Genomic DNA, 26982 nt, shown 5'->3' on the forward strand with positions numbered 1-26982 from the left:
TGGCAAATTTCTCCTAACAGAAGATACCAGGTCCTTTTGTGTTTTTACATTAGAATGTCTGGACTCAACTTTCATCTAAATACAACATCCTGCAGGAGAGTCAGTAGACAAAGAGGTGTGAAAGCACGGCCTGGAGGGGCAGACTCCTTCAACAGACAGAGGCTCACTATGCTCTGGGTCTTTCTCCAGCTGCAAACACTCGTGTGTGGATCGACCTTTTCTTTGCAAAGAAAACAAAACCTTGTCGGCCGACAGAAGTTTCTGTTTCATTCTTCACCAGCAGCTGAAGAGAATTTCCACAACATTTGAATCTTTTGCAAAGCAGAGGAGTGATGTTATGTGTGTGGACGTATGATCTTATTCAGTTTTCTCCTTAATAAATAAAGCTCTGCACATATTCTTACAGTGAAGTGAGGTTGTGTGTGTGTGTGTGTGTGTGCAGCCCCTGGACTGAGAACCGGCCACAATCTGTGTTTTCCTGTGTTATCAGTCGTACGTAACACACTGACCACATCACAGAGAAGTTCCTCACGCAACACAACTTCAAAATACAGTTCCACAATTCCCTCGAGACACGTAAACAATCATCTTTCTGATTTCGTTTTTGTTTCTGCAGATAAAAGGGGATAATTTTAGGAAAATACCATAATAAGACCATGTCATAAAATGAAGGAAGTTTAGGGAATAGGAGGTATAATTATGTTTAATGATATGTATTTATGAACTTTACAGAAAGAGGAGTTACAGGTGAAATATTTAACTTATAAAATGATTGGATCAAAAGCTGTACACACACACACACACACACACACACACACAGAGCTGTAGCTCAGCTATTCTTGTGAGGACACTGTTTTACTGTATTACTGTTTTACTGCTTCATCAGGACCTGGTCTCCACGTGGTCTACTGGTCCTAACAAGGTCCTGTTTGTGCCATAAAAGGTCCTTAGAGGTCACAGATATCACACACACACACACGTTGCAACCACAAAGTCATTTATCTCTGTCAGCTTCTGAAGAATCCACATAGAAAACCTTGTTATTACCACCGTCATCATCATCATCATCATCATCTGAGATAAACCTGTCATTTCTGAGCTTTTCTAAAGCAAAGGTAGAATTTTCTTCACCCTCGTGTGGTTTCCGCTTCACTGAAGTCGACTCTCGGCAACAACAGAGCGTCGACAAATATGTTATTTTCAAATTACGACTAAGTACCTGTTGCTTATTTTAACGACTGCGCCTACGTTTGTCGTCGTGTGGTAAAGACGTCGCTGTTTCTGTTTCTGTGAAGAACAGAAACATAAAACAAGTCCACGTTTATGACGGAGAGAAATCACAGGAACTGGAATGTTTTAAAGCCAAAGAGATGTTGACTCTTCCATCATCATGGCCTTTTATAAACTAATATCATTTATCAGTAGAATACATGTATGTATATATATGTATGTATGCACAGATACATGTATGCACCCCCCCAAAAAACTGTAATCCTTGGGGTAAACACTGAACTTCTGGTTATGGTTGTAAAGTTGAACGTGTAAACTCCAGTTGTTTGTGCATATTCAGAAATACTAACGCTGTTGTTAACACTGTCAACTCCCGGGTTCAACAAACTTATTTATGTCTTTATTTTGAACGACGATCTGGTTTTTATCTTTTTCTCCAGGGACTCAAAGTGTTCGTCATATCAGAGATAACCTGGGTCAGAACTGGGGATACGACACCATACTTGGTATTGGATTGGAAATTTGCATCAAAAATCCTTCATATATATATTGAACAAAAATATAAAGGCAATACTTTTGTTTTTGCTCCCATTTTTCATGATCTGATCTCAAAGATCCAAAACATTTTCTATATACTGTATAAAATCACCATTTCTCTCCAATATTCTTCACAAATCCTTTTAAATATTGATTTCTACATTGTTTATCTGCACAAAAGAGAGTTGTTGTCGACTGCTATTTCTAACTAAGTCTAGAAACAGTTCGCCCAACATCTCAGCTGTAACTCGGTGAACATGGAGCTGATGTAAATGAACACGACGTAGACGTTTCCTTTCATCCACAGTCAGCTGTGATTGGTTCCAGCTCCAGATACGGAAAACAATGCACATTCTGTGAAGTCTTGTATGTGTTGATGAAAACACAGTTTGAAGTGTAAATGTGGAGCCAGTGCTGTCACTTCATGCTGCGTATTTTCAGCATGAGAAGCTCCAGCTGTAATCAAAGCCATCGCTTCATATTGCACATTGTGCATGAACACTGAGGCTCATCTGCATGTATCTGATGTCTGGACTTGGACACAGATTTTACTCAGTAATTGAGTTTTACACCCTTGAGTTCTAACTATCAAAGGCTGGTTCTGTCCATCTTTTTTTGTAAAAAAAAATGTGTATGGAATAATCAGTTTGGTACGGCGAAACTTTTTGATGTCGAAACCAAGTTATGTGGCGTCATCCATTAAAGCCAAATGTGCGCGATGGCACAGAGACACTGTTTAAACAAAGCAACGCGACGCTGGGACGTGATGATGGACGAAGACGATGATCAGCAGCAAAATGAAGTTCAGATGAAACAACACAGAATAACTCAAACCATGATTCAAACCATGAAGTACAGAGGAATCATATGGGCTGAAATTTGTGCCACCAGAAACTGAATTTGAATCATTTAGAATTGAATTTAAACAGCTAAACTTGAATAATTGCATTAAAAAAAACTGAATTTGAATCATCACATAATTTGAATTTGCATTCTTTCATTTGAATCATTGCATTGGAAAAAATGTCTGTATTTTCAAATTCAGTTTTTCAAAATTCAAATTCAGTTGAAATTCAAATTTTGAGAACTGAATTTGAAAATACAGAGACTTTTTCCAATGCAATGATTCAAATTAAACAATGCACATTCAAATGATGTGATTCAAATTCAGTTTTTTCCATGCAGTTATTCAAGTTTAGCTATTTAAAGTCAATTATAAATGATTCAAATTCAGTTTTCTAATGGCACATATTTCAGCCCATAGACTCAGGCCAGTGTAGGTCCAAGGAAGGGATTCCTGAGATAGTAATTCAACTCATAACCACAATATGTGGGTGTTATTTATTTGGCTTTTTAATGTTAAATGAAGGATATTTGTGTTAGAAATTGACTATGAATGTGGTCAAATTCTGCTATGACAAATAATGTGGGTAAAATTGGGTTAAAAGTGAGTGTTTAGTGACTTAAAAGCCATCACATAAACTTTGTCACAATACAGACATAATAAACTCTCGCTGTTACAGTATAAAGTCTTTAAAAAAGTCTCTCCACATTAACTTACGGACACATTTGTCTCTGCTCTCGTAGAACCCCGGGCAGCACTGGTACCTCTTGCGGTAGTCGGTCTTCACCGCCTGCCTGTAGGCCGTCTTGTAAGTGATCCTGAAAGAATGGCAGACAAACAGGACGTGTCAGGCCTCCACCACACGGGAACAGGAAGTGGAAGCGGAGCGACAGGATACAGGAGTCGTCATGCCGGCACTACCTGTGGTGCAGGCATCTGTAGGAGGTCCGAGGGTCAGCGCAGGGCTCGTCCGTCACCTGGTCGTAAGGATGCAGATAGGACTCTTTGACGGAAGTGGTGAAGCTGGAAAGGGAAGTGGTAAAAACTGTGATGTGTCAATGATTCACAGAAGAGTAGAAAAGTGTTTAAGAGGCACAGGAGATGAACTAGGCTTTGATTATATGAATAATCAAAGCTATTTTGAGACTAAACTCAGCTCACTGTCAAAGTGCATCAGGGCAAATGGATCATTTCAGGACCTTTAAAAAATTCATTAAAAATATTCCTTAAGAGATATGCAAATATTTTCAATGGATCCTTGTTCAGGGTGACGCTGACTATTACTGTGTGAAATTTCAAGTCATTCCGAGATACTTTTTGTTTTCGAGAAGAAACTCCGCTCACTGTCAAAGTGCATCAGGACAAATGGATCATTTCCTGGTTTTCAAAAAATCATTAAAATTATTCCTTAAGAGATTTGCAAATATTTTCAACAGATCCTTGTTCAGGGTGATGCCGACTATTATGATGGCGAATTTCAAGTCATTCCGAGATACTTTTTGTTTTTTTGAAAAAACTCAGTTCACTGTCAAAGTGCATCAGGGCAAATGGATCATTTCCTGATTTTCAAAAATTAATCAAAATTATTCCTTAAGAGATATGCAAATATTTTTAACGGATCCTTGTTCAGGGCGATGCTGACTATTACTGTGTACAATTTCGGGGATAAAGTACAGTTCAGATGAAGTGCAGAGATCTGAGTAGATCTCAGTAAAACGTGTTGACAAACTGTTAAGAGTGAACTTTTCACACTGTAATTAAGGGAATAACAGATGCATCAGATGAGCTGATGTCTTTACTTAACTACTCAAAGAGAGAGAATGTTCTCTGGTGTGAAGTGAATGTCGTGGGGAGTTTGGCAGCAGTTTTTGCATTAACTCATCACAACATTGTTTTGGTGACTAAAGTATTTTGGCCGAAACCGAAAATGGCTTTTTTGGCCATTTTCGGTGGCCAAACTTTCAGTGCATCCCGAGTTTAACCCATCGTTCACACACTGCCTGAACCAGCCAAAATGAAACGTGGATCTACTCGAGTCTTACCTTTCCCAGAGGCTGCAGACATTCGGGTCTCTTGGATTGAGGGAGCGACTCAGACCAATCAGCACGCTCAGAATCAGGAGGACGACGACGCTGAGCCTGGTCGGCATGGTCCTGAGGACGAGAGAGAACAGGAATATCACGACGATGCCACAGAATATAAGAGACAGACGCAATATAAGCGACATTTAAACAGCATTTATCCCGTTAAACTGCTGAATGAATCTGAACCTTCTTTCTTCTAGCTTCTCTGGGTCAACCTATTGCATCGTTTCATAACATGACAGGGAAAACAGAGGATATACAAACACAAAGAAAGAGATTTGCATTCACTGTTTTTGTTTTTCATTGAGAATCATTAAGGTTTCTCTACGTGGTGTGCAGAGAGACTCGGTGAAAACCTGCTCCTCTAAAACACCTATAAAATGTGGTTAAGATTTAGCGTCCGACTGTAAAAGAGTTCGTTAAACACTCAGCGGAGGTGAAGCGACGAGCCAAACATGAAGCTCGACGCCGTCTGCTCACGAGTCTGAACAGCACATAAAACACAGGCGGCAGCAGAAAACCTGAGCGGGAGATGGAGAAACGTGAATCCCAACTTCACCCTGACCTCCATCAATCACCGTCCACACTCGTCTGCTGTCCCCGTCCACACTTCAGCAGCATCTGGACCTGATCAGCGTCTGGTCACGGGGACCCGAGGCTCTCAGGGAGCTGGAGGACGGACCTTCTCAAAACTCTCCCAGGGAGAGGAACACCAGTTCAACAGGGGCAGCGTTTTGAGCTTTAACTCACGGTGGTAAAAGCATCATGGGAACGTGGCCACATTTCCTCAGAAATCATGTTGATAAAGAGTCAGTCAAGTTTTCTCTACAAGAAAACATCTCAGATGTGAGGAGACGACGAACCAGCAGAACTTTGAAATTCAAGCCCTGAGATCAGGACTGGACACACAAGTCAAAGTGCTGAACATGATCACATGAATGAAACAGCAGCAAGGATGATATAAGGATGATTTAAGGATGATTTTAAAGTCTGGAGTCTGGGAACATGCTGAGGTTCTGACACCACAAAACTTGGCCAACCTAAGGCTTCTGACTGGACTCTGCAGCAGTTCAGTCAGAAGCTCATTTAAGGATTTAAAAAGGAAAACATCAAGATTTTAAAGTCTATCCGAAAATGCACTGGTAACCAGGATTATCTCATGAGTTCATATATTTCTATATTGCACATTCATAGATGTGAAATAATGCAATGAAAACAAGGCGATCAGAGATGGGCAGACTTCGCCCCATTCATGCAACAAGCCTCTGGCGGCCTCTATTGGTCATATTGGCAAGTGCATGTGTGGAAGCACAAACAGACAGAGCCACTAAAACCAATACTTTACTCCCACTCCGTGGGGTGAAATGATAAGGCATGTAGGATATGTAATGGCCCAAGCACCGCTGAAATATTGGCATATCGGATATTGTACATCCCGCGTAAAAAAATAGTTGCTTTTACGCACATTTTTTTTGGTGGAAAACACTTCCTTAGATCACTGCCTTTGTTCAACAGGCCTATTTCAGCCTTTCATGATCAGTGTTGCCAAGTTAGCAACTTTGTCGCTAAATCTGACCACTTTCCAAACCCTCCTAGTGACTTTTTTTTTTGTCAAAAGCGAACAGCGTCAAATCTAGCGACTTTTTCTGGTGTTATTGTCACGACTCAGAGCGGGAATCAATTGCAGATGGAACAGTCCATCAGGCAAAAAACAGAGTCCAGGTTCAGGTTCGCAGAAAAACAGGCAGGAAGAAGACTTTGTCCAAACTGGCAGGTGATTCAAAAGAGGCAGAAGACTCAGTCAGAACATTAAACTTGTGATTGTCTCAAAAGAGCTTCACTCTGGTCTCATTGACGTCTGGTAACTATCTGTGATGATCTGAGAAGATCATCTGAAAAGGCCAGGGTTTAAAAACTCAACTCATCAGCATCAAAATGACAGACAGGTGAACTGAGAAAATGGAGGGAAAATGACAAAGGCAGGAAGTGACTGTGGCTTCTTGAATAATGCATCACCCTCATTTACGACCACTGTCAGTGACTCATTTACAGTCAATGCAAATGCTCAGTTTTTGGGTCTTGGCTGTTAAATCCAGCCCAGAATAAGAAGTATTTGACGTGTGTGCAGAAGCTGAAACCACAGAACTCTGCTAACGTCAATCACAAGCTCATTTACGCTCAGATTTACATGGACGGTGTCTGCTGATCATTTCTCTGGGTTTTGGCTCGGTGAGCAAGGCAGCATAAATCAGCAGGAGTGAACAGTGAGCAGATAAATCCTGAGAAAATGTCTGTAGTTCAGTGTCAGTGTGAGTTAATTCTTTCTCTGGCACGAACGCTGAAAAACGCGCCACCTCCCAAAAAATAAAGTTTTAATGAGAACAGACATGTGTCTTTTATTAAGAGGGATCATTAACGTCACTGTTAACCACTTCATTGGACTGGAGGTAAATATTTTTCATGACCCTTTTTTTGTTTTAATTGTGTTGCATTTAAAAAAAAAAGAAAAAAAAAAAAGGCTTTCAACCGCACATGGATTGTTAATGAGAGCAGACGCAGTTGTTTTGTTGAGTTGAGCTCAGCTGCTGTTTGCATCAGGAGGGAGGAGCTACAAGAGCTGCTGTTTTTAGAAAGAAAGTCTGCAACAATGTGTCTAGAACTGAAGCTTCTTCTAGTTACAAATGTGGACGTTTTCAAAGGCTACATGAGCAGCATGATGTATCTCAACAGCTAACATTAGCAGTAATGTGATCACATCCACTGGTAACAGGTAATGACCACTGTGCCAAATACATTAACACTCCAGACCCCCTGAAAGCCTCAAAGGCGAAATTTGAGGCAGATCGAAGAAAAACGAAGAAAAACGATTAATGCATGCGTATGTAAATTCCTATGGTCGAAAAACACCTTGAATGCACCCGTGTTATGTGCAGCTTCAGCAATTGAGTGACGTGTGTAAAAAAAAAAAAAAATCAAAAAAAAAAAAATCATATATTTTGGAAACTTGAGTTTCCAAAAAAATTATGAAATGTTTAAAAAAAAAAAAAAAAAAAAAAATGTACAGAAGCCAAAATCAAAATTGTGAATAAAATTCAATGAATCGTCCAGACCTAGTTTAGACCTTTGAGGCTTTCAGGGGGTCTCCAGTGTTAATCAGGGGGGTCTAACCCCCACAGACCCCCCTGATTTCACACAGTGATTCTGGGTCTATTTGCTTTGTTTAGTGCATGTTGTGTAAAGTTAAGAAATGACCTATAACTATAAGGAGTCAGATCAAATCACATTCATGCATGAAGTTCACACACGTGTTTGTCTGCAGTGAATTCTGAATCAGAGGAAAATAACAAATCAAAGTTTTATTACTGCAAATGTCAAACAAATGTCAAATAAACATCCTTGTCTGTATTTCTGTAGTACTTAGTTCTAGTCCTGATGACCAATCAGAGCTGATTTACACTACACTATTCACCTATTCACACCGTTAACTCTAAACATCTGTCTTACCCATTCACACACACACACACACACACACACACACACACACACACACATACACATACCACCGATCCACGGCCGCTCCAAAGTAAGAGAACGTTTAATTAAGCAGAACATGTTGTACTCGTTCCACTTCAAGATCAGAAAAACACAAATACACAATATTTGGGCAAATATACACGACCGTTCAAAAGTGTTGGGCTCACTTATACAATTTTTGTTGTGTTTTCCATTAAAAGTCACACGTTTATTCATCAAAATGAATAGAAAATACAGTCGAGACATTAGACGAGGTTAGAAATAATGATTTTTATTCCAAATAAAACTGTTTTCAGCTGTGCTAACATCATCGCACAAGGGTTTTCTAATCATCCAATAACCTTCTAACGCTATTAGCAAACATACCATTAGAAGACTGGAGATGGGCCTCTATTCACCTATGTACATATTCTATTAATAGTGCTTTACCACATTATCAATGTATTCATTTAATGTCATATTTATTGGAAAAACGTTTATAAGTGACAAGAAACTTTTGAACGATAGTGTGTTTTCCTGGTCTTGTTTGTGATGAAAAAAACAGACGTTCAAACTGTGACACTTTCATGTCGCTTTATAACGCAGAAAATAGGTCTCACACACACACACACACACTAATCTTGTGTTTTTATGACATCAAACGAGTCTCACACACTGAAACAAGTTCAGACAGAAAGTATTTTTAGGATCCAGGGACATTTAGCTCAAACCCTGTGCTCATGTCCACGCTGAGCTCTGAGTGAACGATGAAACTCTCTTTCCACGACCGCAGAAGCTTCAGCAACAACAAAGACCAAATGAAAACACATGACATTAGACAGAAGAATCCATGTTCCTTCTTTATTCTCTTTCAATCACAGGCCGTAAAAGTGCTGACAACTCAAGTCTCAGAGTCTTAATCCTGACAGATGAATATTAGTACATTAGTCTGTATGTTCATGTTAGTTAAAGAGTCAAAGAACACAGTCGTGTACGGAGGTGAAAACATGATGGAACAACTTTAACTCTTTAAACCAGGGGTTCTCAAAGTGTTGATACCTGAGGGCCAATTTAGGAACCCAACACTGGATTGAGGGCCAATTTAGGAACCCAACATTGGACTGAGGGTCAATTTAGGAACCCAACATTGGACCGAGGGCCAATTTAGGAACCCAACATTGGACCGAGGGCCAATTTAGGAACCCAACATTGGACCGAGGGCCAATTTAGGAACCCAACATTGGACTGAGGGTCAATTTAGGAACCCAACATTGGACCGAGGGCCAATTTAGGAACCCAACATTGGACTGAGGGACAATTAAGGAACCCAACACTGGACTGAGGGCCAATTTAGGAACCCAACATTGGACCGAGGGCCAATTTAGGAACCCAACATTGGACCGAGGGCCAATTTAGGAACCCAACATTGGACTGAGGGACAATTAAGGAACCCAACACTGGACTGAGGGTCAATTTAGGAACCCAACACTGGACTGAGGGACAATTAAGGAACCCAACACTGGACTGAGGGTCAATTTAGGAACCCAACACTGGACTGAGGGTCAATTTAGGAACCCAACACTGGACTGAGGGCCAATTTAGGAACCCAACACTCGACTGAGGGACAATTAAGGAACCCAACACTGGACTGAGGGCCAATTTAGGAACCCAACACTCGACTGAGGGCCAATTTAGGAACCCAACATTGGACTGAGGGCCAATTTAGGAACCCAACATTGGACCGAGGGTAAACAGTATTTTTGTTTACACTTATTGGTCTGTATCCAGTAATGTCCAATAAACATTTAACAAGCTTAGTCGCTCCTGGATTAAAACTATCAACTGTAATTCATTGCGGGGCCAGAAATGTTTCTGTGGGCCGTCATTGGCCCCCGGGCAACACTTTCAGAACCAATGGTTTAAAGGAAGAGTTCCACATTCAAGGACATTTTACTTCCTTGAATTATAATAAGTATAATTTCAGTAAAGTAACTGTGGTTGTGGTTGATTCATGGCTCTTCCTTCACTTCTTAAACATTTGTTTTAAAGTAAAACTTTGTTTTGTGCAAAGTTTCTTCTTACTTTTCTTCAGTAATTCATCAGTTTACTCCTTGGTGTTTAAGAACAGTTGAAGCAGGAATTGAATCACTAAACTCTGGCTCCAAGAAAACCCTCAGAATTAAGCAGTTTATTCTGACTTTCTCTATTTTTAATTTAATTAAATTTTATTCCCTCGAGCTGATTTCTAACTAATAACAGGTTGTTTAGAAAAAGTAGAAACAGCTTTGATTGATTCTGAGGTAAAAGACGTGGCTCTGATCAAACAGTTCCTTTTTCTCTGGTTTTCTTTCTTTCTCTTCACTCACAGTTCTAATAGAGGGAGAAAATATTAGTCACTCGATGGAAGAGGAAGTCGTCGAGGGAAAGAAAAATAAAACAGATGGAAAAACAAACTGCAGAGAGAGAGAGAGAGGAAAAGGAGGAGGAGGAGGAGGAGGAGGAGGAGGAGGAGGAAGAGGAGGAGGAAGAGGAGGACACTCACCTCAAGATTCTTTCTCTCTGAGTTTCTCTAACTATAAAAAATAAAGTCAACTTTTATTCTATGATGTGTTTGAAAGATTGATGTAAACAAACAGTTAAATAATGAATCTGCAGCTTTGATTTAAAGCCTGTGTCACGTTTTCATCGTAAAACACAAATCTGAAAAGAAGAAGCTCGTTCTTTACACTTTCTACGTCTGATGAAAGAAAAGTTCAGAATAAGTTCACAAAGCTCTAGAGAACAGAATAATACACTTAGTAATTACATAATAATGACAATTTAGAGTAAAGTGGAAATTGTTGGACGATGTGAAAAAGCAAAGGTTCTGTTTTAATCTCTAACTTTACTGTTTCTGTATGTGAGTTGTGAGCTTTTTTATCAGCATCAGTGATATAAATAATTGTAATGTGGTCAGTTTAACCATGCGTGGCTGATAAAGTAAAGTTAATAATAATTATCATCATATTCTGATTGACTTTTGTGTAATTAATTAATACGATAACGTTTTGTTGTGTGTTTTATTGTGTACTTACATCACTTTATATGGATCTGATTTAGATTAAAAGACGTTCATTAGATTAATCACAGATCACAATTCATTAATCCCTCGTTCTTTATCTATTGACAGGGTTAGTTGTGATTTGTTGTTTTCACCACTGATATTAGCTGACATTAGCTTTGATAATGACAGTTTTAAATGTCATCAGAGCAGCTGAGCTTTATTACGTGATTTATTCAACCAGTGGCTCCAGAGGGAGGAAAAATCTGCAGTTAAACTGGTTCATAATCACATTAAAACAATGAAGAGTCGTTGAATTTGATTCCCCAGTGATTGTGATTCTGTATCACACAACGTGAACTCATGTGAACACGTGGTGTCGTTCTTTTGTCGTCTCTCCTTGATGTTAAAATATGGAACAGTGAGTTCTGTAGAAATGATCTGAACATTATGAACTGGCACAAGATCCAAAAACAAGGATGAAGATGCTTTCTGGGCAACAATATGATCACATGATGAGGATGCAGCTTAAATCAGTGTGTGAAATACACATTAATAACCGGGTTTCACCACCACAGGTGACACTGAAATTAAAACATTAATTAAAAAGATCTTTAGGAAAATGACATCAATGACACTGTAACATGTTTAAACTCTGGCTGGACGATAATGGCAAAAATATTAATCACAATTATTTTTGACTGATATTGAAATCATGATTAATAAACACGTGTTCATTGATTTCAAAACTTGAGTATTTACTCAACCACCAAAACTTTAAATGTCATTTAAAAGAACAGCCAGAAATTACGGAGCCCCTGAAGTGACATGAGGAAAAAAAAAAAAAAAACTTTTTTTTTTTTTTAAATCTCGAGTTTCCCAAAAAATATGAAAACATTTAATTAAAAAAAAAAAAAAAACTTTCATTTTTTTTCCAACTTTTATTTTTTCTCCATAATTTTTTGGAAACCCCAGTTTCCAAAATATATGAAAAAAATAAATAAATGTAAAAATATTTTTTTTCCACACACGTCACTCGCTTGCTGCAGCTGCACGTAACACGGGTGCATTCAAGGTGTTTTTCTAGCATAGGAATTTCCATACACGCCGCGCCGTGCGGTGCATTAATAGTTTTTCTTCCATTATAATGTTTTTATGATCGTGAGAAGCCAAAATCAAAAACATGAATAAAATTAAATTAATTGTCCAGCCCTAGTTTAGACCCCCCTGTATTTCACACAGTGGCTTAAATGATATTTAAATGAAGACGATGGAGGATCACATGGTCGTTTTCCCAGAGGTCTGTGTGTCACAAATGTTCAGCTCAGCCTTTAGAATAAAACACATCTATAAAAACTGCCTGAGTGCAGAAAACTGGGCTGTTTTTTTCCAAGAGTCGTTCATGTGACATCAACCACAGGCACAGACCCCCCCCCCCCCCCCCCCCCACACACACACACACACACACCCTCTCCAGCCTATTATTCACCCACATTTACAGTAAAGTGGATATAAAGCTGTTTTCCTTCTGCTGTGACACCACAGAGGCTCTGGCTCACAGTCACTTACTGCTGGAGGGTAAAGACCCTTTAAAACAGTGAAACAGTGAAAACACCCACATATTTCATTAATTCTGCCACATTATCAACATCATCCTATGAAAAAATGTGATTCCCGACATCAATATGATTGACTGCGTCTCCAGTAAAGACGTGTTAAACAGTTAAAGGTGGTGTATTCTGTGGTTTATACTCAGATCACTACGCTGCAGAAGGAAGAAAAACTCGTGGCAGCTCAGCAGCAGCTGAAGTTTTCGAGGGAGTTTTTCGTGACACAAAGATGATCTAGTGAGACAGAGATGATGAGGATCAGGATCCTGGAAGTCTGGATCGCTATGATTGAGTTCAGCAGGGTTGGATTCAGAGAGAGAATTGTTGAACTTTTTACCCAGTGAATCTCTGCAGCTTTGCTCTTACAGCCCGGTGGTTGTACGAGGTACTGACACCATAAGCATTCAGAAAGATTCAGAAAGGAACAGTACTCATGATAATATATATATGTACATATATATGTCGCCTTTGGATGTTATTTCGGGACAGAAGTCTGTGTCGATCTAAACTTTTCACGACCTGCAAAAAAGTCCATCGAGAAAATCACAAATTTTTCAGATAAGTGTTATTTTCTCTTTGTTTTTTGGCCTCTGGTGCAGGAGAATGAGTGTACTGCAGTTATTACTGTGCATTAACATCACTGTTGGATTATACCCTGACCAACATGTCCACTGTGCTTTGAGTATAACATACGTTTGACTATCATTTATTTAGTATTTCTGCAGGATGTACTGCGTATACGTGTCACATTTAACTGTTTTATTATTCAAATGCAGACGTATGTTCACAGAAACCCAGTTTATGCAGCGAGCATTAACTACAATAACTCGTCCTAACGTTCTCATGAACTCAATATCTTTGGTTTTTGTGAATACGACACTGAACAAGACTCATTAAGATCATTATTTTACATGATTTGATATGAAAAAACAATGAAGACAGTAGTTACAGCCTCACATGTGAAGAAACTTCCTTACATGCAAGTGTGTGTGTGTGTGTGTGTGTGTGTGTGTGTGTGTGTGTGTGTGTGTGTGTGTGTGTGTGTGTGTGTGTGTGTGTGTGTGTGTGTGTGTTGGAGATGGAGTGAGGTCAGAGTCTCTGTGATACGCTGATGGAGAGCAGAGACATGTGGACAACTGTTGTTGGATTGATAAGGTTACCATGGTAACGCTGTTGTACAGTTGAGAGGGTGTGGCTTACTGAGAGGGTGTGGCTTACCGAGGGGGTGTGGCTTACTGAAAGTGTGGGAACCAGAAGGTCGTCAATCACACCACAGCCTCCTCCCACAGTCTGCTCTAATCGTCTGCATGACTCTAAATATTAGAACTATAACTTATGTCGTGTTTCCATCATGGTTTGGTTTGGTTTGGTCCAGTACGGTAATGTTTGGTAATGGTAAAGTCCAGCTGGGTCAGGCTTTCAGAATCTTTTCTTGGTTCTGTTCTACTACTGAACTATGAATTCACCTGTATGTTAAATTATTTATAATAAAACTCATATATATGTTGGATACTACAGATTAAATGTCAGACTACAGACTACACTAAAGGGTTTTTTAATAATTTGGTACCTAAGAAATCTCAAATGGCACAGGTGGTGCCAAACTGTGCCAACAGAGAGAACACCCAGACATCTCTTTACTAAAACCTCTGTAATTTCACTCTGCTTCACTTCAGCAGCATCAGACTTTGCACAGCTCATGTCCACATGTTGTTACACGACCTCCATGTGTTTTTAAGCTCCTGCTGCATATTTTAAAGGTGATATTTGCTTTAAAATGCAATATTTTTTTAGGCGAGAGAAAAAAATCCTTCAGTTATGCTGTGTTCAATGTACATTTACTCTGACACAGTGACATCTACAGTGAAACTTACACCTCTGGTGGAATCTCACAAGTGTTATCTTTATTTTGATACCAAGATAATCCACATAGAGCTTGTAACTGCAGAGATTTACTCTATTTAGTTTGGGCATGTCATCTTAGAGCAGGGACTCCAAAAAGAGGACGTTCAGTTTGACCTCAGTGAATCCATTTCATTGGCTGTGATATATAAGTTCTGTGATGCAGAGGTCGGGACTTTGATGGAAATCAGTTTGTTCATCTTTTGTCGTGTGTGTGTTCTAAAGTCTTTGAGCCACAGTGCAAACTGCAAACTGCAAACTGGCGACTCCTTCACACTCCAGCCCCAAACCACAGCAGCATGACTGTGGCTTCATCGGTCAGAGGAAGCCGACGCGTCCAGAAAATCCAAAATCAAACACTCAGACACTGTGATAAATACAGTGACTCAGAACAAACATCATCACAGAGTCAAACACCTTCGACTCAAACCCCGTCTGCTCTCTTTATTCAGACGTTAAAGAGCGAAATGGTGGTGGGAAAAAAAACAAAATGGCGTCCCCTCTCTGAAGTGCTGAGGTTTGAGAGCAACATGACCATAGAGCGCTGTAATTATATGTGCTGTAATGCTCTGGGATCACACAGCTTCTCCACAAACTCTGACCAAAACACAGCTTTTCATTGTAAAAACCTGCGCCGACAAACCTCTGAGTCCACAGAGACCAACAGAAGCACTTCTGACTGCAGGTTAGCGTCACGTTTAAACAATCCCTAAATCAGCGTTTCTCTGATCGTCTTAAGAACAAACAGTTCATGCTTTTATCTTTAAGTGACATTGATCAGTGCGATGGATTTCCCAATAACGCCGTCATGTACCTGCAACTCATGCAGAATCCAGCAAAGACCCACAGATCCATATCACTTCTGCCTTCTCTCGTCAATCGTTGCCAGTAAAAGAGATCGGAGTTTAAAGTTTTTATGGCTTGTTTTTAAATCCCCAAGTGGAGCCGGCCCTCGATATATATGATGGACTCAATCATTTCTTCTTATCGCCCTCAGAGGACGCTGAGATCAATGCACGGAGGACAAAGCTCTGCTGGTCCTGATCATAGAGATCCTGCAGCTTTTAACTTCTGCAGAAAACGACTGAAACCAGCTGCACCATGATCGTGGAAAAGCTCCGTCTGGAGAGGACGTATATGAGGATCTGTGCGATTGTAACGTTTTTTAGTTGTTGAATTAGTAAATGTCATGTGTTATCGAATGTGCCAAAACTACGGTGGCTCATAAGTGAGTTTAGATTGGGCCCAAAAGAAGCTGCCTGACCTGAGCCTGTGCATCATCTGTCCGAGCCTTAGCCGAGTCTTTATTATGAGCCAGAGGCAAATTTTAAACTGAATTAAATTTATATAATCAAGGGTTTTTTGACCTCGACCAAGGAGGTTATGTTTTGTTTGTCTGTTTGTGACCAACATTACTCAAAAATCACAGATGGATTTGGATGAAATTTCCAGGAAATGTCTGCAATGGGACCAGGAACAAGTGATATTTTAGATTTTTAAGATCTGAATCCCCGTTAGGCTTTTATCTTTTTCTCTTTCAGTAAAAGTGCTTCAAAAACCAGTTCTTTCAGGGTCAGAACGTGATGGTAAACACAGCTACAGCCTCAGATAATCTCTCCATGATTAAACTTTACAAAAGTCCTCACTCGTTCATCCATGTTTAGGTCACAGATCAGGTCAGAGGGTCAAGAGGAGCTTTAAAGTTAAAGCAACAGCCTCAACACAAGTCGACACACTCTGTTGATGTTAGAGAATCATCCGTTTCTTTAGAATACACAAAGTAAGTGATTGTATTTAACAAACTAAACACTGAGTAAAATAATAAATAAACTGTATGGTGGAAAAGTGCCATTCTGTTTTGCTTTGGTGCAGCAGAGCAGTGAAACACTTCAGTTTCAGCTGGAAAAAGCTCTTTCTTAAGGAGAGGTTTCACATTTACATGACTGTGTTCTTACTTTGCAACAGTTTCCATCAAACAATTCAGCAAACGTTCTACTGAAGAGATGCACAGCTGCTCAATACACCAGCAATTAATGTTCCTATGAATCCTTAAGGGAATCTTAAGAAAAAACAGGACTAGAATAAAGTCACATGAACCTGAACCTGAACTCTGATTTCTCTAAGATTGTAAACAGACTCTAGAGAAGCTGCTGAAGTCTCGTTCTCTCTCAGATCTCTTGATTTACATCCTGCTGAAAGGTTCTGATGGAGTTATCGATCAACGACAACAGCTTTAATGCAATCAATCAAATATCACTCTACTGATACACAGCTGTAACTGTGTTTTCTGTCTGCTTTCATAGTTCTTCTGTTTGTTTTCTTCAGACTAAAGAGACTCTGCTCTTGAATTACTCTCTAAACTCACAGGAAAAATGCTCTGAATGAACCAAACATAACCAAGTGTAGAGTGAAGGAAGTGTTTGTGTTTGACTGAGCAGCAAACGACACAGTCATGACTCACACTTTTTCATCATCTGATTCATTAACTCAGTCCTGCAGTCGTTAAGACTCAGTGATTCATCTGTTGTGTTTTAATACACAGCTGAAAACAACAACTACACAATATGCTACTGTTTGAGTATCGTTTGATAGAAACTACTGTGTTCTGCTCTTTTTATTATTCATTTAAAAAAGTTATTTTTGAAGATGTACATTTTAGAGATGCTAAAGAGGACATATATTGGGTTATCATTGACTTCTTAATATAAACGACTCTTCTTTACGGTCAAACAATTCCACCTTATTCACGTCTTCTTCTCGTGGAAGTCACAATAAAAGTTTTCAACGACTTTACTGCTGCGTCATTCAATCATTTCTCCACGAGAACCTCCAGGAAAAATGTGGATATAGTGAAGGCAACAGCAACGTTGAGCTAGAAGATGGACATATAGCGACAAATGGTTCTACTGCTTTATAGAGGTGCTGGGGTGCAGTCACAGTGACATAGGGCAAATGGCCCTTTGGTCCAATTTAGAGTCTCCTAATCCCTAAAGTCTAATAATCCCCAAATCTGCATGTTTTTGGATTGTTGGAGGAAACTGACCAATCCCATTTATGGTAATCTCACAGCCTGGCTGAAGCTTTATTTTCCTGTTTTTGGTGGAGTTTTTTTGAGCCCTGTTCATTTGGACTTTTGGTCGCTAATTTTTTAAATTGCTTATTAAAGCAAATAAACCTTTTGAAACCTGCTCCAAGTCTCGTGCATTTGAGTCCAAGACCTTGAATCTGGTGGTAACAGAACATGCAGAACTCCACACAGAAAAGGTCCTTGTTCTGCAGAAGCATGATCGCTCACCTCTACACCAACCGTGTGGCCTATGGTTTGAATATGACTGGGAAAAGAATCAGAACTGTTGTTCAGCTGTTGTTGTCTTTCACTCCCTCTTCCTCACAGCTGAGTCGTTCTCCACTTCTCACTTGTTCAGACTTGTACTTTCATACGAGGGGAAACAGACGATCAGACCGACGCTGCCGAGCGGAAACGCTCGACTGCAGCAGGCGGTCGAAAAACTGCCGAGTCATCGCTAACCTCTGCATCAAACCCTGACATAAACACAGATGAGCACACACACACACACACAGACCACACATTTCTTTCCATTGAAACTCTACTTTTAGCTGCAGAGCGTGCAGAATGCTTACTGCTGTGGTTCTGATGGAGCTGCAGAGGTGTGAACTGAAACCATGAACCATGAGCAGGAAAAGCTCTCTGAAGAACCTTCATCTTCTGCCTCTCACACAGATAAACTCCCTGTCTTCACAGGACTGACAGTGTGTTTGTGTTTGTCTTCTCTGAATTAACGAGGCCCTGCTGTGGGAAAACACTGCTGGCAAATCACTGCTTTGTTGACGCGTTTGATTGAAATATGGACGTCCTGTGAGGTCTGCTGTAACTGACACGACGATAAGGATCCCCGTGTGTCTGCAGCATCTGAACACGATCACAGGAAGCCTCGTCGCTCGCTGCGACACCAGCTTTAAGGACGATGTATATTTCATACTCGAGAGCTTTAATGTGAAGTCTTTAAGTCGCGGTGGAATGAGAGAGTGAGAGAAAGAGAGAGAGAAAGAGTGAGTGCAAGCAATTTACAGTAAGAGACTTTAACCACCATGCATCTGGTTTCCATTAAGACAAACACTTATAACGTGACTGGATGGCAGCTTGGTTTTTTTCTCTCTCTGCAGCTGCTGTAATCCAGAGAACTGGAAAGTGGAAACCATCTCAGCTCAGCTTGGTCAGGACGTTTTTTCCTCCTCTCGCTGTTGATGATGTTTTTCTGCCATTTGTGTAACAGGGTTTTCTTTGTGAGACCTGAGTGATTTTCACTGTCTGCAGGGAGGTTCAGTCGTTACGAGGAGGAGCTGCAGATTATGGAGGCAGATGCATGAGATACAGAAGTACCTGGATAACAAAGGAAAGGCCTTTGCAAAAGCCTTTAAAAGGTTTATTTCCTTTGTTTTGGCTCAGGTCAGGAACCATGAACACATGCAGTGTTCACTGAAAACATGGCTGCCAGGAAAAGAAGATTTTAGCCGCTTAACAAAAGACTCAACTCATAAAATCTATGCACAAGTCGACAGTGGCTTCAGGAAACACTCCCTCTCCTGCACCAAAGTCCATGCAGAAAACAATCTGCAAAAACCTGAACTATCACTTCAACACCATCAGCAGCAGGAACAGAAACACAACAACAAATAGAACTCACTCCACTCGTCATCAGTTATAATCTGCACTATATTCTTCTACATCTCTATTTCCACTCAGTCCAAACTGCGCCTGTAAATTCCAAAAAGTTAAATTTACAAGCTACGTCTGGCACACGGTGTGTGTGTGTGTGTGTGTGTGTGTGTGTGTGTGTGTGTGTGTGTGTGTGTGTGTGTGTGTGTGTGTGTGTGTGTGTGTGTGTGTGTGTGTGTGTGTGTGTGTGTGTGCTGCCTTTCTGGAGGACGAGGTAGAAACCTGCAGCTTATTAAACGTGTCACTTTATTTGTTTTAAACACATGGCCCAAAAAGCTCATTCCCTCATCATCCTGCAAGCGTCTTATTTTCCCTCAAACTTGAGCCACGTGTGCTGAACCTGAAGCTGAACCTGAAGCTGAACCCTCTGCAAACGTCTTTTACTTTGCTCGTGCTTTTCCCAGCAGAGTTCCAGTCCTCACAGGTGGTGGAGAGAGTTCACGTTGTTGGACGTCAGCTCTGCAGACTGTGTGTCCTGGTGAAGTGAAAACGCTGAGACACAGCGCTGTATATCTGTCTAACACAGAGGTCTGCAACCTTTAGGATGTAAAGAGACATTTTTGTCGCCCATTCACCCAAATAAAATTAATCTGGAGCTGCAAAAAAAACCTATTTGACCCTTAAAATGAAGTTAATATCATGTATAAAGGTTTTTTATATATACTATATTTAAAGAACTATAGTTTGTCATATTTATGACATTTTAAAACTACAAAAAGAAAACTGTTGACATTGCATTGCTGCTTATACTCAACCTCTTATAAATGACTTTAAAACGATTGGATGTAGTTTACGCCTGCGATACATAAGTACATGGATCTGAAAATGCACAGGTTTCCAAATGTGTACTTCTTCATGTACACATTACTTTAATTTAATGGGTTTCTGGGAGGTTTTTCAATATCGCATTTGATGTAGAATATAATGCACAAAATGCACAACACTTTTTTATGCCTTTATCTCGACAATAAAGTGTCAAAAATCATTGTTTTTTTTCTTCACAGCTGCAAAGAGTCACTGCAGAGAGGCTGAAGAGCCACACGAGGCTCCAGAGCCACATGAGGTTTCAGACTCCTGGTCGAACACAACAGGAAGATGCATGGAGCAAAGAGGAGACAGGAGTCAGATATGAGAGCACACACAGGACGTCCTGGGAAAACAACTCAGTGGGAGGCGAACGCTGAGAGCAGGAGGTGGAGAAAAGAGCCTTCAGTCGTCTTCTCTGAGTACGATGTTCACGACTGAAGAGGAAACTGATTATTTTTCTTTCTTCTGCCGAAACAAACACAAGCAGCGGGAAACGCAGCAGGTCGTCTACGACTCACAGAAGATCTTTTTCTCTCACTGTCGCCCTGAAGCTTCTCTGACATTGTTCAAATCACCGTCAGTGATTTGAACAACTTAATAAACCAGTCGGCAGTTTTCCTGTGAACGCATCGCAGACGGGAAACGTTACCAACCTGTCAGCACTTTATCATTTTTAAATCTAAACACGCTCTTCAAATTACTCTGTAATTGACCACAACTCCCTCGTTCACTTCGTTCTCCTTTTGGGCTGAAATTTGCTTTTGTTATCAAAAGAAAAACAGGTTTTTTGTCCGTGTCCCTGAAGGCGACACGATCTGTCTTCAATCATCACTGCAGAGCATCAGGGGAACGAAGGCTGGGACCAACAATAGGGAACAGATAGGAAACATCTTGTACATGAACATCCAGGTCTGAAAACTCCACAGTCGCTTCCTTTTGACGCGTAAACAGAAGTGAGTGGAGAATAAAGAAAATAAGTGAGGTTTGTAAAAGGAGAACGTCCTGAAATGCTGCTGCATCACCTCTGATCACCTTCACTGATGCTTCTTATACTCCCACATGTTCCATAAGCAAAATCCTTGTTTGGCCTCAGTGTCGCTTTCCACAGAAAACCCTTTGAAACAGATGCTGAAAAAGAGCGATAATCTGTCATCTGTACAGAGGCGGTTCTAGAGTCTCTAGGGGCCCTAAGCAAAAACAAATCCCCAGGGGGCCTTTTCTTCAGACCAGTGTTCATCACCTTTATGTTATAAATAATCTGACGCCAACCAAAAATCTACGAATTCAAAAGGTTTTTTATTCCAAACGAATTAAATAACATGGAAAAACCTTGTCATTTTGAATGTAAATAAAGTAGGTGAAAATGTAAATAACAATAAAATACTGTAAATAGCTTTTAAAAAACTATATAAACTTAGTAAAAAAAAAAGAAAAAGAACCCACATTATAAAACGATATAAATATATAGAAAAATAAAATACTGTAACTAACTGTAAAAAAAATCATATATAACCTTAAATAAATATATACATTACACTGTAAATAACTCACATTATAAACTTATAAACAAAATATAAAGTATAGAAGTTAAATAGTTTTCTTGTGTGTACTAAACCCACAGCAGGTAATTCCTCATGAACACCCTTTAAACACTGCTTCTACTAGTTAGCGTCAGCTAGCGTTCTGACGCTACATAAACTTTATTACGTTTATTTATAATTTTTTAAAAGCTATTTACAGTATTTTATTGTTATTTACATTTTAACATACTTTAATTACATTCAAAATCACAAGGTTTTTCCATGTTATTTAATTCATTTGGTATTAAAAAAAAACAAAACTTTTGAATCCGTAGATTTTTGGTTGGCGTCAGATTATTTATAACATAAAGGTGATGAACACTGGTGGGAAGGAAGGGCCCCCTGGGAATTTTTGCTTTGGGCCCCTACAGACTCTAGAATCACCCCTGGTGGGGCCCCTTTAGGGAGGTTTCCTACTGAGATGTCATTGCAAATCACCCATTGTTGTTTAAGGGGAGTAAGAACAGCCTTCAGGCTCCAAGTGTCGGGGGGCCCCTATCGGTTCGAGGCCCCAAGCAGTTGCCTGCCCTGCCTGTTCACAAACTGCGCCTCTGCATCTTGGCTTTCCTGAGCCGAGCTTTGTCTTAGAGAAGTGGTCTGGAAAGAAGAAGTAGAAGAAAATAAGTCCTCTGGTAAAATGTAAAATGGAGGCGCTCGGTCACAGCTGGTGGAGTGAGTTTGTCCGTGTTCTGCCAAACATGACATCAAGGCCATTTTCACACACAAACCAAAGTGAGTCTCATAACTGACAAAACCATGATTGTGTCCAACGATTGTCACTGACGACAAACAAACATTTACCCCCCCGTGCTCTGAATGTTGCTGCTGCTGCTGCTGCGTCTCCATCTCCACACACAGACGCCACAGCGACACACAGACGCCGATGAAAGGCCAAAGAAATCTTAACGAACGGCGTCTCCACCGCTGCTCCACCCACCGCCCAAAACACCACCAACAAAAGCAACTCCAGGAAAGACCCTCGCCGCAGTGCGAGTCGTCTGTGGTCACGGCCATGGAGCTGCAGCAGGCCCCTCCTCCTCCTCCTCCTCCTCCTCCTCCTCCTCCTCCTCCTCCAAACCCCCTGACCTCTGCTGTTTTATGATTGGTTATTTGAGCCGGAGCCCAGTGAAACTGTACAGCGAGCGACCCAAAAACCCCCCGAGCTGCAGGGCTGCAGTCCAATCTGCTCCAGATGATCTGCACGGCTGCAGAGCATATGTGGCTGAAAGGCTTATATAAGGCTGTGGTAGGAATATTCAAAACATGTCACCTTCTGCTCTGTGTCTGTTTTTACACCAACATAGACATTTGTTTTTCTTTTTACGTCTATTTTACATTGACAATGAAAGGCTGAGTGTGAGTAAAACGTCTTGTTTTGTCTTGGTTAAAGGCGCCATATGTAAGAATGTGGCCAGAAACAGTTACTACATTCAAATTCAAAACACCTACTACATACTTTTAGGTTTGGTTTTCTGACGTAACTGGTTCAAACCAATGGTTGCTCAGCAGCTGAGACTCTACTGACTGCAATGATTGGTAGATGGCGGTAGGTGGCGCCACATGACGCCAAAACATGATTTCAAAACATAAACATGATTTGCAGTCTGCAAAATATTTGTTTTTCATGCAAATATTTAGTCTGTACTGTTGTTGTTGGTGAGTTCAGTTTGTTATATGAACATTATTCCTGAGTCTCTGTGACATATTAGGAGGATTTTATGGCCTTTAGTTGATTTAGATTAGTTTTTTTCTTTTTACGTCTATTTTGCATTGACAATGAAAGACAGTGTGTGAGTAAAATGTCCTGTTTTGTCTCGGTTAATGTTTGTTTTGAGTAATTTCAGTGGCAATTTTGCCGCATTTATCCAACCACCGTCTCACTCCCTCACTCCCTCACAAACAACGAAACAAACAAACCTATTATATTCCGTCTCACTGAGATCCACTGGTTTTTCATGCACCAGGAAGAAAAATCGCTTCACAACCTGATCGTGAACAGACTCGTCATATAATCGATCATATTCTATTTACACTTACTGTAAATCTGACCGTTTATTTGATGACATTTCATCGCCTCTGATACGTCAAACGATCTCCAGGAGATCCACTTTCTCAAAAACCTCCGACAGGAACCTCATCGTGGCACAAGTAGAGAAGTTAGGAGAACATACGATGGTTCTTCCTCTTCGGAATGTCTAAGCAAAACGTCTCGGTGTGTTAAATTGAATTATTTACGGACAGATTTCAATACGCAGGTCATTCCACAGATGAAGCAAAGACATCAGCCTGTGATCACACTACACTAACGGTGTGAGGCCGTGGGTATAAACATGTCAAGAAACACTGTGGTCGTTCACAGACGATGCACAGACGCTGGTGCCTGGTATGAAGCAGAAGAATAAATTGTGCGACGCTGCAGGCACAGGGCGATCAAATTAACCCTAATGAATTAAATCTTACCTCAGTCTCTCTTTTTTTGTCTATTTCTACCTCATCTCTTTGAGTCTCTGCTCCATTTCATCTCCAAACAAAACAGATCCGATGGCTCGTCTGGGCCCAGAGACAGACCTGGACCAACAGATGTTCAGTCGTCCAGATCTGCAGCTGTCAGAGAGGAGACGCTTCTGTACGGTCACCGTTACAACACTGATAGATGAACCAGTCTGGAGGAGGGAGGGCAGCAGTGGGGGAGTTCTTCTTCCACTAATGAGGATCTCATATGAAGAACAAAGAGTCTTCACTTTCAGACAGAAATCAGCTTTTTTAAAGCACATTTAAGGTCGTTCAGTAAAACTTGGAGGACAAAGGGAAGTTAAATCTGCGCTCAGAGAAACTTCCTCTGGACTTTTGTTTGCCAGAGCAGATGCAAGGTCAAGACTCTGGATCAGGAGGCTGAGATTTAGTCCGATAGTTAATCATCTGGTGTCTTTGCTCGAGCCTCGCAGATGCTTTCATGACTGAAATGATGCCAAGGGAAGTTCTCCGTAATCAAAACCCTCAAAAACTCACAAGTCACTGACAACACGAGAGCAACTGTGATACGACTGCATTCAAACTGTGGATTTTACAGTTCTGCTGAGGAACGACGGTCTGCAGCCGTGTGTCAGCTGACGTTTAAACACACAGAGCAGCAAGAAAATATCAGACAAAGAGAGTCAACGAACAACCTGGAAATGTAGACTTCACGAAGATCTAGAGCAAAAATGGTCTGTAGCCTTTTCAGAGTGAATCATCATAAACGTGAAGATAAAGTGCAATTAGTGCATGAAAGAAGCTTTGATGGATCACATCACTGACAGGGTTCTTCTACAAGGGCTGAGGTTCTGCCTGGAACCATTTGCTTCTGAAAAACCCTTTCCTGAAGAACACTAATGGTTCCAGTAAGAACCATTTTGATCCAGAGAACCCTTGAAAACCCCTTTCCTAAATAAAGGGTTTTAAACGGGTTGGAAATAAGGGTTCCAAAAGTGTTCTTCTACAAGGGCTGAAGTTCTACCTGGAACCATTTGCTTCTGAAAAACCCTTTTCTGAAGAAAGGGTTTTTCAAGGGTTCTTGGTAACACTAATGGTTCCAGTAAGAACCATTTTGACTCAGAGAACCCTTTAAAAGCCCTTTCCTGAATAAAGGGTTTTAAACGGGTTCTTGGTGAAACCCTTCAAGAGGGTTCCAGGTGGAACCTTTATTTAAAAAAAGGGTTCTCCTACACTCTTGGAAATAAGGGTTCCAAAAGTGTTCTTCTACAAGGGCTGAAGTTCTACCTGGAACCATTTGCTTCTGAAAAACCCTTTTCTGAAGAAAGGGTTTTTCAAGGGTTCTTGGTAACACTAATGGTTCCAGTAAGAACCGTTTGGACTCAGAGAACCCTTTAAAAGCCCTTTCCTGAATAAAGGGTTTCAAAAGGGTTCTTGGTGGAACCTTCAGAAAAGGTTCTACCTGGAGCCAAAAAGGGTTCGCCTATGAAGACAAGCCAAAGAACCCTACTTAGCACTTGTATTTCTAAGAGTGTACTACACTGTACTATACACCTTTATATAAATATACAACAAACAGGCACAAGAACGTCCTGCTGGAACTTAGTGGAAGAAGAAGAAGAAGAAGAAGAAGAAGAAGAAGAAGAAGAAGAAGAGCAGAAACATCTCTGCAGAAGAAACACTCAAACATCTCAATCTGCTTCACTCCTTATCATCATCATCATCATCATCACTCACAGAACGTCACATATTTGCTCAGGGTGCAGCCACGTTTCACTGGTTTGAGTCACAGCAACAAACCGAGCATCAGAAGGATCCAGAATGTGGATTAAGACTGAAGAGCTTCATGAAAATCAAGAGGCAGATAATGAGGAGGAGGAGGAGGAGGAGGAGGAGGAGGAGGAGGAGGAGGAGGAGGCAGCGGCGGCTGTGAGGAAACTTTAGAAGACTCACTCCCTGCGACTTCCTCTGGAATGAAGCTAAAGCAGAGTGGTGCCAGAGAGAGAAGGCCGACGTTCTCCTGAGTCACGCTCTGCTGAGGAACCACAGCTGGAGACGTTTTTAACGGAGAAACCAACACAGATTCTGAGCAGACGGAGAAAACAGCACCAGGTCATCGTCGCCTGAACGTCTGCTTTCACTCTTTCATGTGTGTTACACAACTTCAATAAAGGCAGAAAAGTTGATAAGTGCGACTGACGTTTGCTCAGATATAAAAATGACTTAGTCCAAACCAAATGTGTTACAATTGTGCAATAAAATGAATTTATTTCAAAATTATTATTATTAACAATGCAGCCTGTGAGGGGATTGTGTCACCATCGAATATATCATAGATCCTTGGGTCTCAAACTGTGGTCAGTGTAGCACCAGTGGTACATGAGCTTCTTCTATTATAATAATAATCATCTCTTGCTCCATCTTCATCTAATTTCATTATTAGTGTCTGAAATAAATGTGAGGAAGAGGAGGATGATGATCGTTTGGAATAAATCTGCCTTCTGTGAAAAGTCTGTCACTGACTTTACTTTGACAAAAAAAATCCCATGCGATGACTGGAAAAATATGTTTAAATATAAACAAATACCTAAAAATATATATGTATCCAAAAATAGTAGCTCCTCC

General features: G+C 40.5%; 1 protein-coding gene across 1 annotated transcript in view; it reads right to left on the bottom strand.

Moving 5' to 3' along the window:
* The window catches only part of pear1 (platelet endothelial aggregation receptor 1), a gene marked incomplete at its 5' end in the record, with an annotated part of 51291 nt that overhangs the window by 21926 nt on the left and 2383 nt on the right, over window positions 1–26982 (bottom strand). The window contains 3 exons of the mRNA XM_083906688.1: window positions 3329–3429; window positions 3533–3634; window positions 4654–4764. Of these exons, the coding sequence (XP_083762814.1) occupies window positions 3329–3429; window positions 3533–3634; window positions 4654–4764 (314 nt within the window). The remainder of the gene's footprint in view (window positions 1–3328; window positions 3430–3532; window positions 3635–4653; window positions 4765–26982) is intronic.

Source organism: Microchirus variegatus (genome assembly GCF_963457635.1).
Source record: "Microchirus variegatus genome assembly, chromosome: 20".
Taxonomy (NCBI): Eukaryota; Metazoa; Chordata; class Actinopteri; order Pleuronectiformes; family Soleidae; genus Microchirus; species Microchirus variegatus.